The sequence below is a fragment of the Portunus trituberculatus genome, chromosome 44 (genome assembly GCF_017591435.1).
Source record: "Portunus trituberculatus isolate SZX2019 chromosome 44, ASM1759143v1, whole genome shotgun sequence".
Lineage (NCBI taxonomy): Eukaryota > Metazoa > Arthropoda > Malacostraca > Decapoda > Portunidae > Portunus > Portunus trituberculatus.
In genome coordinates, this window is record NC_059298.1 from 6,150,554 (window position 1) to 6,168,053 (window position 17,500).

General features: G+C 40.9%; 1 protein-coding gene and 1 non-coding gene across 2 annotated transcripts in view; one reads left to right on the forward strand and one right to left on the reverse strand.

Annotated features, from left to right (window-relative positions):
• Positions 1-17,500, reverse strand: part of LOC123519095 — a 76,474-nt gene that overhangs the window by 19,531 nt on the left and 39,443 nt on the right. The window contains 3 exon segments of the mRNA XM_045280305.1: positions 8,777-8,854; positions 16,220-17,176; positions 17,178-17,500. The exon segment at positions 17,178-17,500 is cut by the window's right edge and continues 2,891 nt beyond it. Of these exon segments, the coding sequence (XP_045136240.1) occupies positions 8,777-8,854; positions 16,220-17,176; positions 17,178-17,500 (1,358 nt within the window).
• On the forward strand, positions 11,727-11,799 carry Trnar-ccu. Its single transcript has one exon. It is a non-coding gene; the product is annotated as a tRNA-Arg (tRNA).

Consider the following 17,500-nt stretch of genomic DNA (forward strand, 5'->3'; position numbering starts at 1 on the left):
TTCTTGTGCTTGTAATCTTTTTATTCACTTTAGATAAACATTAGAGAAAAATGGCACTTAGTGTACAGTAAGTGCATACACCAGTATCTTTATAAATCCTTATTGATTTATGATACTTTGATGTCACACATTACATTGTATAGTCTATCGATAATTTTTGGTCCTCACTGCAGTTTTTTAATTTATCATGTCATTGATTTGACATACAATCATGACATGTAGGTGAGTATGCGTTAAGTCATGCAAGACTTGGGCGATAGCAGGTTGACTTACCTCTGTTTCTGTCATGGCTACAGGAATTAGCACCTCGTCATCACCACTCGATGTGTCCTCATTTGAGCTTTGTTCGGGTTCTGCCTCGTCCACCAGTTCACTGCTGTCAGAGAGGGTCGGTGTCGAGGGTAGTGTGGGTGACAGACGGTGAGGGGACGCGGGGAAGGTAATGACGGGGCTTGGGATGAGGGACTGACTTACTGGTCCCAGGGTCACCATCTTGAAAATTTGGCACAATCCACAGTCGAAGATCGCTAAGAACCGTATCGTGACGCTTCTCTCGTGCGTCAGTTAGACACTTGATAGTTTTGTGATGCTCATGGTCTTCACTATATGTCAGTGACACCAATACGCAAGGACTGTGCGTATAGGTGGAGAGGTTATCAGTGTCTTAGAGGGCAGCGACCGGCTGTTTTTAGCCTGTGGGGCACACAGTTTACTGACTTAGTACCACTAGAATAACAATTCGCTAGACGTACACACATTCCTTGACACCCAGCTGTGTCAGCAACTGGTTTGTTTACGCGCTGAAAACGCCTCGTCCCTGGATGGTGTGAGTACTCTCCAGGTTCGTCAGCCTCATTACCATCTGCCTAAATGTATTTGCACTAGATGACAGAGTTGACTTAAGTAAATGATCATAATAGCAATCATTTATAGTAATTATAATATCAAAGATGATGATGATGATGATGATGATGATGATGATGATGATGAACACAATGATGATGATGATGATAATTATAATTATAATGATAATGATGATGATCTCAATGATGATGATGACGATTATTATAGTGATAATGATGATATAACAAGAACAACAAAGTCAACGTTGACGACACATGAAGTTTCCTCACATTTACCTAATAATATTTACTCCTGCTATGGCAATTTAAACTCTTCACTCGATCCCTTGCCCTCATGCTCCGTTCGTGTTTTGAAGAGAAAGAAACGAATCTCACCATAATTACTACTTTTTACTCCTCCCGTAATTGTCACTTGGTTCATTCATGACTCTGTATATACACCTCAATGAAACGCGCAGCATTATTTATCCCTACTACGCTCACCATCTGCTCTTTGCCCTTTAATTCCTCTCCGTACATCCCTTGTCTCCCTGGGCCTGGCTCTCCCGCTCGTCCCGGAAGCAGGTGCGCGTGTGTTTGGGGTGACCCTCCATAGTGACCGGCAGAGCGTGGCGCCGATGCTGATCCCGCCCCAGCTTTCTCTCTCTCTCTCTCTCTCTCTCTCTCTCTCTCTCTCTCTCATTCCTATCCTGTCCGTATCCTTCTTGTGTCTCTACTGTCTTCTCTCCTCTCTTTCTCAGTCTGGTCTATTCCTTCTCCTCAGCCCCCACACACATGATACCTCTCTGTCCCTTGTACCACTTCCGATTACAGGGCTCAGCTGCCTGAGGGGTGGCGGAGGGTTGCCAGGGGTCGTGCAGGTGGCGAACATCCTCGCCCAAGTTTACTCGAGTGTAGCCGAACAGCGACGCCGAGTTAAAGGGAATTCCTGATCAGGAAGTAGGCGAAGCCATAGAAAGTTTACTGGTGGTGAGTGATAATCATGGATGTGAATGGAAGGTGAAAAGAGTCCATTTATAAGCGTCGAGACAAGAAAATTGAGTAATTGACGGTGCATCATCAAGTGCATGGTGGAGTGTAGGCTACAACATCCTCTAAGACTGGCGCATCGCTGTCTGCGGTATAAGATATTGAGGATGAGAGAGTGATGATGAATAACTTCCACTACCAGAGTGGAGGCTTTCGTAGTGCACTTGACTCCTAGCTCAGGCACAGGGAAGGAGGGGGCTGGTATATACTATTGATGATGGTGGGATGCAATAAAGTTGTCATCGTGGGATATCCAAAAATTTTTTAACAATACACAACAGTAAATGGAAATTGATTCTCGGAGAAGCTAGGAAATTACCGGCAGCGTGTCATTATGCTGTATCATGTCTCAGGAGTTGCAGCATATCCCTTTTATCCTCACAATCTCGCCGCTCATTTTCTATTGTGATTGTACCAAGAAAAGGAAATACGTGCGTGTGTAGTTTTCCTTCGCATGGACAGCTTCTGTACTGACGCGTCTCTCTAGTAGTACGAGGATGTGTATTATATGTGGAGAGTTTACACAGAATTGTGGGTCATTCCCTTGATGTTTCCTCGTCGTGTTGTGGATATGGGATAATAGTGGTCAGATTTGGGTTTTATGTCTTTTAAAACCTTATGACAATCATTTTACTTTGATTAGCACTAGAAAATAACTTAGTATATAAACTGATAAGAATGTCAAGATGTGAAATTTTGTTACTAAGTGTTCTCGTGCGTTCACTTTTATATTACCACGGAGAAAGTGTTGTGTTGTTAACAGTAATGATGCCTTCAGTTTTTAGTGGTCATCGTGATCAGTTAATGGTGAATAAGCTGCCAGAGAGCACGGCTACTAGCTCCCCCTGGCGACAATTCACTGCCTGTATCGGTGTGTGACGAAATGTATGCTATGGCAGGCCACTCATTCATGATGGCATGAAATAAGTAAAGTCGGGAATTACGTAAAGGGGAAAACTCTTCTGTGGTCTTTGAAACAGGGATGAAAAAAATATAAAGATACTAGTGACGGTAAAATTGTAACTTTTGACACACGAACCTGACTTTGATCTGAGAATTATTACGATGGATGGCAATGAAAATTTGGTCATTAATTGTTCTGGAACAATTCTGTGTCAAGATTTCGTAAATGACTTCAATGACTACTTTGTCAAAGGATCGCGTAATCAAACCTTTCAACTTGTTATTTTGACTAGTTTTAACCCGTGTAGAAAATAATTAGAGTATTGAAAGGTTTTTATTAAGATTTTGATTATAATATGATAAAGAGTATCTTATACTTATGAAGAAATCTGGGCTCATATTCTGAAACACTTCTACGCCTCACCTCCACTATTTTTAAAGAGTTGTAGTTGAAGTGACACGGATTTTTTAGGGTGTTTCTGTAATTCTAGTGCCATGTTAAAAAGGTTTCTGCATTACCAACAGGATAAATTACGTTTAGAACTCATCTAATTGTCTCTGCGGCCTTTAAAGATTGTCATGGTGAGAGAACAAAGCGTTTCTGAATACGGACCGTGACTTTTAATCTATGTGGTATTTTAAAACAGTCCTTATGAGGGAACAACGCTAACGAACACGGTCGTAAGAGAGACCTCTATTAAATAAAACACATTATTCATCAGTCCATCAGTCCATGGGAAATACATGACCTGTATTATAGTACGGACCAGCCCAGGTAATATTATCAAGTCACCCGGTTGACCCTGGGCTTCGTATGCCGGGCGCCACAACCTTACCCCGATTTGTGTCCTTACTCGTCACGTTCGATGCATAACTATTGTTTTTAGGTGTTCTGTGATAGTGACAGTTCAGGGTCTTCTTCAGTGGTGTGGTAAAAACAACAGACAGATACATCTCTCAGGAAGTGGTGCTCCCCTTTTTTAATGTGTATTACCTTCAAGCTTTTTAAGCCGTTTTTTCTTCTTGGTGAGTTAGAAGGGGCAAGACACCATGAAGGACGAGGTCATACAGATTTCGTCCTAGCATGCATATCGTTTTTTTCTCGGTGGACTGATGAGGGTAACTTCTACACGCTAACGGTGAGGTTGCCGAAGGTACTCTTGCATCTTCTTAACTGTAACTAACCACAACAGTAACTGCGCTCTAAAAAACGCTTGGGAACAAAGACCTTTAAACGCGAGAAAAACATCCCTATTCTTACTTATGCATCCGGACTTTTTACGAATGCAGAAGGGTGGGATTACTTTTTCTGAGAGAGAGAGAGAGAGAGAGAGAGAGAGAGAGAGAGAGAGAGAGAGAGAGAGAGATAGGAGGGGGAGATAAAGCGAGCTACGGGAGAACAGTGCACGAATGGAGAAGAGATGAGGGAACGAGGGTGGGGAGGGAACCATCACTGCTGCCGCCAAGGACTGCCGCCCACTTATATGTACTCTTCATTCGATGCCTGACGTCAATGTTGTGTGACTCACGGACTACAAAGCCCAATTGATTTTCATCCATGTACTGTGATAAGCTACACATATTCTCTCAAAATGTTATACTAAAAAAATTCCAAAGTAAGTCCATGTACTTCATTATCTTGGAGTATGGATTTCTTATCTCTTTTGCAAGCTTTTCTGTCAGAATCCTGTTTGCTGCATTCATTGTTCATGTCTTTCAAACCTTTATTTTTAGGTTTAGTCGCGAAAATTATGATAGATATTCAATAAATCAACAATGGAATACTTATACAAACCGAATATACATAAGTTCACCTATACTTCTATGCATGTGACTGTGCCTGCCTCAGAAAGACTATTTCATAACCCTTCTCTTCTGTCAAGAGAGATCAGCACGTATTGCCCTGACTGGCTCAAACCTCTCACTGTCTCGAGGGCGTGGTCTGGTGTGAGGCGGATCTTTACTTCTAGATTACGGATCTCCCATTTGACTACAATTGCCATCGTAGTGGTAGTAGTGGTGGTGGTGGTGGTGGTGGTAGTAGTGGTAGTAGTAGTAGTAGTAGTAGTAGTAGTAGTAGTAGTAGTAGTAGTAGTAGTAGAAATGATAGTTGTTGTTGCTGTATTTGTAGTCGTAGTTGCTGTAGAAGTAGCAATATTCATACAAAGTAATAGCAGCAATAGTGTAGTAACAAACTATTAGTGGTAATAGAAAAATATACCAATAAAATGTTGTGACTTTCTTGCTATAATGAATTGACTTTGGAAAATGTGATGTTTCGGACATCACCACACGTAATGCAATTTACCTTCACAGGACCACGTGTAAAGTTGTCCCACCAAGACTAATTTACGGAACAAAAGTTTGGATTACGAAACGCGGTATCTCTTCACAATACCTGATATATAACAGTCTCAATTTGAAACAAAGTAACTTTAGAGTCACAACAGTTACGCGAGTATTTTTTTTCTGCTTCACACGTTCAGAAGAAAAGAATTGAATAACTCTCGAGTACTGTCGCCTCAAGGCTGAATCAATGGAACGAAATGTTATCACGTGTACTGTCTCCTTGCACTGACACTGAGCGATGGTGTGTTTACCTCGGCGTACTATTGCTACACTGAGAGAACCTCCAGGCACTTTGGGATGTGCTGTCTCTGTGGTCCGATCCTTGCGCACAAACATCACAGACTCAGTCACTCGCTTCTCCACCCGCACACCGCCCGCACTAGAGTATGCGTCAAGCGGCGGGTGAGGAGGTTGCTCACTGGTGCAGTCTCATGGGAGTTGTCAGGTAGTATTTATTTGGTGTGATGAAAGGAAACTTGCGCATTTTATGGATTGAATGTATTCTGTCACGTTTTGTTTATTTATTTATTATTTTTTTTCAAAATGGGAGAGAAGTGTGTAAGATGTGATGGAGCCTTCAACAGTATCCTGCAAGTCTTCCCAAGATGTGCTGGTGAGTTGCCACTCTAATACTTGTGTTGGTGGCATCTCCTCCTGACGCTTTACTTCACCTTTCCCTGTTGCCAAAGTAACGCCCCATCACACCGTCACTCAAAAAAAAAGTTAAAAAAAGAAGTCAAGACGGAAAATTGACTCAGGTTTTTCCGTCGATGGCACATGCAGAAAAAAAAAGATAAAATAAATAAATAAATAAATAAATAAATAAATAAATAAATAAATAAAATATATATATATATATATATATATATATATATATATATATATATATATATATTATAATGTATACTATTAGTTAACGGTGATTACATTTAACGAGACTTATCGAGTTCAGTTGAAAAATAACATGTTCTCCAAACCTAGAGCACACACACACACACACACACACACACACACACACACACACACACACACACACACACACACACACACACACACACACACACACACACACACACACACACACACGTAGTATAGTAGTGGTTAGCACACTCGGTTCACAACCGAGAATGCCCGGGTTCGAGTCCCTGGTGCTGAAAGGCAAATGGGCAAGCCCCTCAATGTGTAGCTCCTATTCACCTAGCAGCAAGTAGGTACAATATGTAATTCGAGGGGCAGTGGCCTCGCTGTCCCGGTGTGTGGAGTGTGGTGTGATCTCAGTCCTACCTGAAGATCAGGCTATGAACTCTGAGATCGCTCCGAAATGGGGAAGAACGGTTGGGCAACCAGCAGACGACCGTGAATACGCACACACATACAGGTAAATATATAGATAATGGAATCCATTACATTACGATCCACTCAGATGGCAAGGAGGCAGGTTCTTAATAAAAACAACAGCTCTCCCTTCCGTGCTGTCTAAACACTTATATTGACAAGAACATTCCGGCTGAATCCGGTTGAGTTTCTCTTTTGTTTTGTCATTTTTTCTCCTTATCCTGCCTCTAGGATTCCGTAAGCATCACAAGAAGGCATGCAATTTATAAACTTTTGATTAGATATAACTGAACAACATATTATCAACAGCGATGTGGAGGACTGATAAGATATGATAAAAATTCTTCAATAATCTTTGGTTAACTTTGTGTAGTGATACGAAAGACTCCCTTTGTATATAAGAGACATGGTCTCTGAAGGGAGGACAAGACTGCTGGAGAATATGTGTATTAACTATTACGAATAAAGAGAACAAGTGAGAGAGGCGTAACACGCAGCCAGGAAATACGGATTGCTTCATGGTCGTACTGGCACAGTCAGCCATTCATTACTCTAGTGGTAGAAGGGTGTCATAGCTTCGTGAGTGGCCGAGAACATCCTCGTTCCACTTCTTGGTTTTGCCTTGCAATCGTACTTATCAAAATTTCATTATTTATAAGTCTCTCTGTGCATGTTGTTTAGTCTTAAGACAATGGAAATTTATACGTTAGAAAATAGAATTCAGTCTGATCACGTGGGTCACACACATGAAAAAAAAAAAAAAACAATTTGAATATATGCACTCATTTATTTTATTTTATTTTATCCTATTTATTTATTCTTCTTTTTGGTTTAACTTTCTACCTGGCCGTCCTTGCTTGAATTTAAATGAAAAAATCACGTCTACATTTCCATGATTTTTAGCGGTAATCTGCACGCATCTCAGGCTAGATGTGATTTGTGTGTATTTCAAGGACAACATTATCAGTAAGAAAGGATCTTCCAGCATAAATAACGTATTCAAGGACCGCACTTATGGAGCCGTGAAAAAAAAGCAGGGCTCAGTTAATAAAAATAAAGAAAATATTAGAGTGTGAATGAAGAAGTGTTGCAGGAAGAAAAATAAGGCAAAAAAAGAGGAGAAAAAGATGAAGAGGAGGAGGAGAAGAAGGAGTTGAAGGAGAAGGTTGAAGAGAGGGAGGAGGAGGAGAGGAGGAAACCGGAACAAGAACCGGAGGAGGTGAAGGAAAGAAGTACCTACGTACATCATCAAAGGCTTACAAGACCCAGGTTGTTTAGTGGTCATGGTGAAGTCTGCTCTCAAAAAGTCAAGGAGGAAAGGCTGTAGGTCGAGGCTGGGAATGCTTCACAGAGAGAGAGAGAGAGAGAGAGAGAGAGAGAGAGAGAGAGAGAGAGAGAGATATGGGATGGGGAGGCAAATATCAGTAGCATCAGTTGCGGTTTCAACAACAGGACTGACAACAAGGCCACGAAAAATCACATGTTTTACTCACAAGTAGGAAGTGGCTTGAACGTTCTCTAAAATAAAATAATGCCGTTCTCGCACACCATGCGGGTGGAAGTGCCTGCAAGGCAAGCCTTACGCAACCCGCCACATTACATACGTGACATGAAAGAGGAAAACACAAGCGAGATGGCGGGATGAGCTTCTACTAACCAATTGTGATTTTTTCCAGTGTGTTTTGCAGCCTCATGTGAAGTGCTTACGTTTCATCGTGTGTGTGTGTGTGTGTGTGTGTGTGTGTGTGTGTGTGTGTGTGTGTGTGTGTGTGTGTGTGTGTGTGTTCGCACACAGAATAACTTGGATATTATGTCTTTAAAAATTATTAGTAATAAATTTGGTTTACTTTAGCTATTGGTATATCGCTTTTATGTACAACATGCAACAATAAAAGTGATTCTAAGTTATTGGAGTTTAGAGTTAGATTAAATGATGCGAAGGAGGACAGACGACACGACTGTAGACGCCATGGTTACTGACATATCTATTACTTAACGTGGAAAACAAATAAATCTAACGCAATTAGTAACTACATTGACACCGAAGCAAGCTCCCTCAAACTAGGCAAAGGCTTAGAAATTTATATACATTGACTAGAAACTAGCATCTACACAGTGTTATTGTGCACATAGACTAAGATGCACAGGACTCTCAGACTGTGCTGCGACCAGCGCGGCAACAACCAGCTGTACAGGATAGCCAGGGTGTTTAGGCGCCATGACAGACTATGCAATTATGTGCATTAGAAGCCAGAGAGCGTCACTGTTTTGATTAGTAACTCATTTCTTATATCTACCTTCTGCTTGGTGGCCTCCTCTTGCAGGCCTGCTGCAGCCAGCAGCTCCGTGAGGCATATCACCCTCTCTCCCAGCCGCTATACATCGAAAGGCCACGCGACACCACGCCGGCAAAAGAGACAAGTAAGATATAGAAATTGAAAACAAACAAATAAACAAACAAAATAACTAAATAAGAAGTAACTAGGAAGTACAACAAATGTATCCCTTGTTTACGATTATTTTTTCCGGTTTTTGAATAAAAACATAAACGGTTTATAGTTTAGAACACCAACACATTTGTGAATAATGACTTATCACACTACGCAATAGTTACTGATTATTCTACCAAAGAAAAAAAAATGGTTAATAAAATTAGCGAATTTACTGAAAATACCCTACTCACACACACACACACACACACACACACACACACACACACACACACACACACACACACACACACACACACACACACACACACACACACACACACACAGGCGCTCGTGCGCGCAGGAACGTACACAAACACAGCATTATGTAAGTTATAAAAAAAATATTTTTTGAGTTTGCAGCAATATAGAGTGAAGTGTGGAGGAAATAACGGGGTGCTGTATTTCATAAAGTTGAATAGGACTTCTTGGGAATGTTTGGTTAACGGCGGTAAGACTTGATGGTCGAGCACGTGTGAATGGTAGCTCACCTCACCTCGACTGAAATAAAGGAGACGGAACCTTTGTGATGATGTATTTTCGTATATTCATCGTTGCCTTTATGTAGTGATTAGCTACTCCTCGAATTCGGAGCTTTTGTTTGAGTCTGGTTCTTGGTTATCGCCACACAACTCGGTCACAGTCACTTTTATTTGACGTTGGTTAGAGATAATTGGATTTTAGGGAAAACATGAAATTAAAATTGTGATAATTTTGGAGAATGAGTTTGTTGTGCTCCAAGATAAGGACTATTATTAAAAGTTGAAGACAGCAACGCGTGATACACATCATATCAGACAATCACTGTGCTTCATCAATCGAAATCTTTAGATACAATATTTTGAAGGAAATATTTCCTGAAGAACAGTGCCTATATCATCTGCTGATGAAACACACAGGGAAAATAATAAATCTCCCAATAAGCACATCACGGAATTTAAACGATTCTAGATTTGGTCTTTAGGTCCGGTGCTCGGTGTATATACTTGTACTTATAATGAAGCGATGAAAATAAAACATCATCCCGACGACAAGTACGAGAGTGTGAGTACAACTGAATCCTAGACTGATGAATGACCCTCGCCTGGCCATCCTGAAGGAGGGCTTTAACTGGGGCATCAAGAGGACGTGAAGCTGACACATGATCTATATGCTTAATGGTGCTGATAAATAGGAGTGACGAGGGACAGCGGCCTTCACCCTGCGTGCCGCACCCAGGACGTAAATACGGATGTATAAACAGATGAAATGTATAGAGAGGAATTATTATTCAACGTGAAGAGCCAGAAAACAACAATTAGAAATTTGCTCATACGCTGCAAAATAATAAGATGGAACTTTTGAAACGAGGTTAAAAAATATCAAAGGGAGAGTTGAATAAGAGTCCATCTTTTAGGGGCATTTGTGTAAAGTGCCCACCTCGAAACTGGACCTCAAACCTCATGTTACACACGCGCGCATTCTGCAGAGTTCGCTGAACTTTGTCTCTTAGTGTCCAATGTGTCAACAGAATGTTCAGATGCAGTCATTTTTATTTTTTGTTTTACTAGAGAAAAACTTTCTCATAACTGAAGTAAATATTTAAGGTTTTTTGTAATTCCCTTTGAATAACACGATTTTATCAGAACTCAATAGCTTTGTCCGTCAAACTCTTATGAAGTAAATGTGTAGCAGCGATAACGTTTGCCTTCTGCCTGTCGGACTTGTCTATCAATTGGTTTTATTGGCGGGAAAATTGAGCACTTTTCTTATTGAACGTCTACTTCCTCGGTCATGGACCTGTCATGGTTTTCGTGACATATCCTGATGTCAAAATGTCGTTTACTAATTTGCTGGAGTAATAAGTGGCATGCAGATGCTAATATCTCAAGTATTATCATCACAGCCAAAACACTTCAACCAATTCTGCAAACATAAAAAAACAGATCCCTGACATGAAATCACAAACTGTTTTCATGCTATGCTGATATATTACAACAGCCAGCGGGATCTGGTACAGCAGCCATCAAAAAGAAAAAAAAAAAAAAAAAGTGAATAAAAAAAGAAAAGAAAAAAGTGAATAAAAAAAAAAAGCTCGTGGGAGCTACATGGGGACATCCCTTTAGGTGAATAGATAAAGTGTAATATCATATAGCATAATGCAAAGATCATTATTTTTTCCTATATATTTATTTAGATCCAAGGGAAACAATGCACATACAACTATCATACAGTATACATACATGATTGCAATGGCGAAGTTGTTTTAATTGCTTTGTCTTTGCCTTGGTTCTCTTGTACAAAAAAGTCACCATCCCGGTATGAAATTCTTTTAAAGCCATCTCCTATTTTTCTATAGAATATTATTACTATTTGCTACTGTTACAGGTTAAGTTGGGCGATACATTATTTGTAGTGATGGCAGGCAGCCCTGGAGTGACTTTAGGGGAGACCAACATGCGCCCACGGATAAAGTAGACCAAAATGGTTAGGGATTCAAATGTTCCTTAAAAAAATAATGAAGTTTGTTAGGGAATGAGAGGCAGCCATCATTGGTTCGCCACCTTACTCCACCATTGTTTTGGCAGAATTTTTCAATGTTTTGTGGAGTTACTGTGTTAATATTGATTATTATGAAGTGGTGTTGTGGCGTTTCTGTTGTGTTGGTGCAATATTTTTTACGCAACATAGATAGCGACAAGAACAAGAATACCATCATCATAATCATTATAATCAACAAACAACAACATAATCTGCAGAATATAGTATTTTGATAACTGCCCCTGTGGCCTAATGGATAAGGCATTGGCCTCCTAAGCCAGGGATTGGGGGTTCGAGTCCCCCCAGGGGTTGTTATTTTTCGGTATGTAGTAATCCTGCAAGAAATGAAGATTGTTACCCGAAATCATTATTGACACAAGATAAATTGTTTATATATGAAAACTGAAGACGGAAAGATGTGCAGACGTATGGATAAGCGATGTTTTTAGTAATTACTGGTGTGCCATCGAACAGGTTTAACGGGTCATTGTAAAAGTGTTGGCGCATCGGTGATGTTCGTGTGTCTCTTAGAGTGATATAATTGTGACCGACTGTCTGATTAGTGCTAAGCGTCTCTGATGGTTAGAAAGATAGCAATAGTTGTAGGTTTTGAAGTAGTAGCAGTACTAAAGTAGACGTTGAAAAAATTATTGACGTATGAACTGACTGATTGCTATTTTTGAGCACTGTTTCGCGAACTGCTAAAGCTTTCATTACGTCTATCCTTTACTGCGATGTTCTTTGTTCTTTCTGTGGCTATAACAACCCTTATAGTAAGATCATCGCCCTGTATAAAGGCTTTCCGTAAGTTCTTTAAGAGTAAGTTTCGCCAAAGTTTCCGCGCTCGCTTCCTACTTGATCAAACGTTTCCCTTTTTGTTTATCTAGATACTTTTGTCCTTCTCTTTCCAATAAGCTAACTAGACTTATCCAGTTATTTGTTCCAGTCATTTTAAAATCATGTTAATTGTGCTGGAAGATTCTCTGATATTTTTTTTATCATTTATAGATCTTTTCAGAATCATCTGCACGTAGCTTTTTGGTTCTTTATACTTAATCTTATAAGTTTTCTCTTAGGGGCTTTGATGAGATCTACCTTATTGCCAAAGACATGTATGGAGTTTTCTAGTCGAGTTTGACACAAGACGATTACTTTTAATCGTCCTCCAACTGTTTCCCTTGTTCATTTTAAATGCAACTTAAAATCAAATATTGTTATGTTCTATAATTATTTTAAGCTCACATCTTATCCGCAATCTGTGATGAGGCCCTACGGCTGAGAGGCCTCACAGGTCCCTTTACAAGTGGCTCTACAGGCGTGCACGCATGGGTGTGTGGTGAGTGCTTGTGAATGACCTTTCTGTACTCTGTCTGCTGGTCTCCTTAATACTGATGGTTAATGAAAGTAGTTTTAACAGAGTCTGTGTTACTTAGAAGGACGTTGAAACTAGTCTGAACATTAGCAAAAATCGACAGTATATAATTTTTCAACATAGGAGATATCAGCAAGCGCCACGATGAAGGAAAGTGGAATAGATGATGGTGGATTGGAACAAGCAAATGAGGAGCAAGGTGAAGTGGGAGATGAGGAGCGTGCTGTGCTTAAGATTTAGGTCGCTGAGTGCCTGTATTGATTGGTCAAGGTCAAGCTATCATCTTTCTAGCATTTAACTGTACTGCATATTATATTGGTATGCATGTGCGGGAAGGTGACGGGCGTAACGCCTTCAGAATGCAGTGCACCAAACAGTCTGGTAGATAACGTTCTATCTCAGCAGGCCGGTAAAAATTGGAAATATACTAGCATGATTTGGATGCATTCGGTGCTCTGGTGTTCTCTTCGAAGCGACGTGTTAATCATTCAATATTGGGACACATCTTTACCTTGAGATTTCGTGTACGATCCTATCATTTTATTTACATTAGGAAGGGTCTATGGAGGTCCGAAGATTAATGGTCACAGTCGTCACTATTTTAATCCCGACATGAGTTTCTGAAGCTGTAAAATCACCAAATAATAAGGAGAATGAATATGGAAACTTGTCATATTACAGAAGTAGTTAATCACACCACTAAGATGTGCGTTCTATTGTAAAAAATAATTACCTAGCTTCATTTGGTCTTTTTCTTCAGTATGTGTGGTTATTCCTAAAAAGAAAAAAAAACCCTTCCTAAATGGTTAGACGAGTTCAGAAAATTTGCCAGAAGATTTTATCGTATCATAACTTAACAGTCTTACATGGATCCAAATTATGGTGGATAAGACAAGATAAACCAATAATAAATGTTCATGAATTAACAATAACAAATAAACTAGTATATCAGTTGTGCGGATAACATCAGATTCACAAGGAGGAAAAGTCACGGTGTCTCGACTCTATGTGTAGCTTTTCCCAAAACTTGTCTAGTAGAACAAAGTGAATACGGGAGAAAGAATTTCCTGAGTTTTCCTTCTCCCCCATCGTCACATATTATCACACTACAATACTCCTTTACTACCTGCTATCTATCAGTAAAGATTTCTACAACATTGAGATTTATATTCACAAGCAACTTTATTCGCACTGTGCATGGCTGGTATCCTTAAATAGCACGGAATGGTTAGAAAGCTGCTTAGGAGAAGGAATAGGTGGCATGAGTGCTTTCGGAAAGAAATTGCAAGGAACTGGGATTCCCTTCATGTTTCATTCACCTGGGGACTTCAGCAGAGGCCCCTTCTCATACCTAAAACTTGCCACCATTCGCCATCAAGTTAACTCACAAAAGGACTTAATATGCTGTTGTTTTCTGACTTTTATGCAAGGCTTTCATATTCGCCAAAAAACTTACACGACACACACACACACACACACACACACACACACACACACACACACACACACACACACACACACACACACACACACACACACACACACACGAACAAATTCACCTTCACCATTCGCATGAGTGTACGAGAATCCTGTCACGTGATGAATGACGTCACTCTTATTGACGTCACTGAGCCTCATCCTTGCGTTGGTTTGTCTCGCTGTTTATATTCTCGAATTTCTTTTCAGTATCTGCTATGCCTTGTCTTCTTACATATATAGTTACCATTGCCTGCACATTCTCTCTCTCTCTCTCTCTCTCTCTCTCTCTCTCTCTCTCTCTCTCTCTCTCTCTCTCTCTCTCTCTCTCTCTCTCTCTCTCTCCAACACCTATCTATGTACGTACCTATACGAGTATACCTTCTTACTCGCCTACCTATTCACATACCGCCTACCTATGTCACCTTCTTATGAATCTATCTGTCGTCCTTGCTACGTCACTCTGAGCCCATGCCGTTACCTTATGAGTGACGTCACTATATGTGACGTCAAGTGCTGAACACTAAAGATACTCCTTTTGTGTGTGTGTGTGTGTGTGTGTGTGTGTGTGTGTGTGTGTGTGTGTGTGTGTGTGTGTGTGTGTGTGTGTGCAACCTTAGCAAATGGCGGTAACTTGTTAGGTGTATGAGAGTGTACTGTACTGTACAAATGTGTCATACTCAATCGAATGAAATATTCTGGCAAGGAAATTCCATCCTCTTGTTTCTCGTTTACATATATTTTCTCTTCCTTCTTTCCATTTGTCATAAACTTTTCACATGCTGCAGCTCAAGATCTTTTCTACCGTGATTTTTTTGTCTCAAATCCTTGTCCACTCTCTTGTACAGGTGGAAAGAAAAAGGCAAATAAAAATCCTCTCCCGCACCTTTCATTTACCGTAGTATCAAGGTCTCTCTCTCTCTCTCTCTCTCTCTCTCTCTCTCATTATATCCTAACCAGTAAAATATGGCGTGATGTTAAAGCTTCCTGAGGTACACTGACTCTCTGATGTTGGACATTCGTGATCTCAGCGCAGAAATAACGCTGGAACCATTACAGGTTTCTAGACACCTCAGGCGGAACTCGTCACGCTGGTGAATCACCTCCACACGGATACACAACACGGCAGCGGGCGGCGGAAGTTACGGAGTAACAAATATCTATGCATTACGTGGAGCGCAGACAAAGGATAGGAACATATTTATGATAGACTTCAGGATAACGTCACGTCTTTCACTGCACAAGCCTACTTTTACACCAGTTATTGTGGCTCGTCTTATTGAGAACTTGCACTCAAAGATCCTCGCAGGATTCAGCGTAATATGTAACTTGAAATTCGTAATGTTGCTGCAGAGAAGAATGAGTGAAAAAATGTTTTTTATAACTTCTTTTCTACGTAGTGTACGTACATTGTTTTAGTATTGTCATCAGGTTATTGCTAGTTTTTATTTCTAAAGATTCTCTTCATCGTAAATTAAAGATTTACACACACACACACACACACACACACACACACACACACACACACACACACACACACACACACACACACACACACACACACACACACACACACACACACAAACCGCTGCTTTAGTTCAGTTTACCATGTGTGGTACAAAGCTCATTAGTGTTTAAAGAAAATGATATTTTAGAGCTATAACTATTAAATATTTTTTGTTATTCAAGTCAAAAGCGGAAAACTATAAATGTTTCTCTTGCTCATTTTATTCAAAGAAAAAAAAAAAAAAAAAGCCAGTGAATGATTATACACTAATGCAATAATATGTACTTATGCGTATTTAATTAAAGAGGTGCAAGACGACAGCATGCAAACAAGAACTATAAATCCCTTAACGAGTAAATAAAGAATTCGGACTCACCTTAACCGCTGACTGAATGTTACGCAGCGTGGTGCCTTGGGTGGGGTCGGTGCGCCGTCTGGCTCGCCGTGGTGAAGGGGGTTCGGGAGCTATGTCACCGTCTGGACTTACATAGAGGGATCTTCTCTTTTGTTGCCTGCACTGAGCCTCCTCTGCCGCCATGGCCGCCGGGAGAGATATCTGAGAAGCTTTTCTGACTCTCGAAGGCGGCGATGGCGGGGCGGCACGGGAGGGCGTGAACCCGTATGATATTGATGCAGCTTTGCCACTATAGAATTGGTCCTCCTCCCTTTTCGTGACGATCGGCTGTGATTGTGGGATCGCGACGTCTGGGAGGGGCTCGTGGGACAACATTTGGAGTTTTTTTTTCATTGCCTCCATGTTGTTGTCGTCTGGCACAACATTAGGCAAGGATTGCAGGGAACGCTGCTTCTTCCCGCGGGGGCTGGGGATTGGCGCACGGGTGTTGATCCATTCTGGCAGGGTTTTTTTCGGCGACTCCTCAGGAACAGCTGTCTGAGATTGTGAGGAAGCAGCTTCATTTGATTTAGGCGTTGCATCACTTGCAGTTCTGTGACTCTTTTTGGTGCGCGGACTTGGTTTTGGTGGTGCCTCGCTTGACTCACTAATCTCCCAATAGATGGGTTCAACGTCCGAGCCACCGTAAGAATTACTGGCGGGTCCCGCGTAACCTGAATCTGAGGGCGTTCTTTTTACTCCAGCTTTCCTTGACGTGACTTTTTCAGGGCTAGTGTTCCTTCGAGGATAGGGAGCTGTCAGTGAACTGTCGGCAGATTTTGCCGACGATTCGTTTGCGTCGTTTTCAGAATAATCACTCACAGATGGATCTCGGTTTGAGGGCGTCGTGCTCCGCCTTCCAACAGTGGAATAGCCATAGCGTCCTTTCTTAGTCCTTGGGCTCGGCCTTGGTGCTTCTTCGCCCTTAGAGAGTAGCAGGATCTAATTTCAGTTTTGGAATCTCTTCAGGAAGCTGTGTCGGCGTTTGAATGCAGCCTGGAGGTGATTCCTGCTTCGATAGGGTATGAGGAACATTGGTTGAGAGACCGTTAATCAAATCTTTTGAAGTTACTTCTTCATTGTTCTTTTTGTTCAGCTCATTTACCTTCCTCTGTAGGTATTCCTCTTCAACGTCAGTTTTAATGGCTATTTCTTCTGAACTACGAACATTACTTGATGACTCGGAAAGTTGTTTTGGTGACTCGTGTTTTTTCTCTGATGTTGTTTCTTCCTTATGAGTCGGTGACTCGGAAAGTTTCTGAG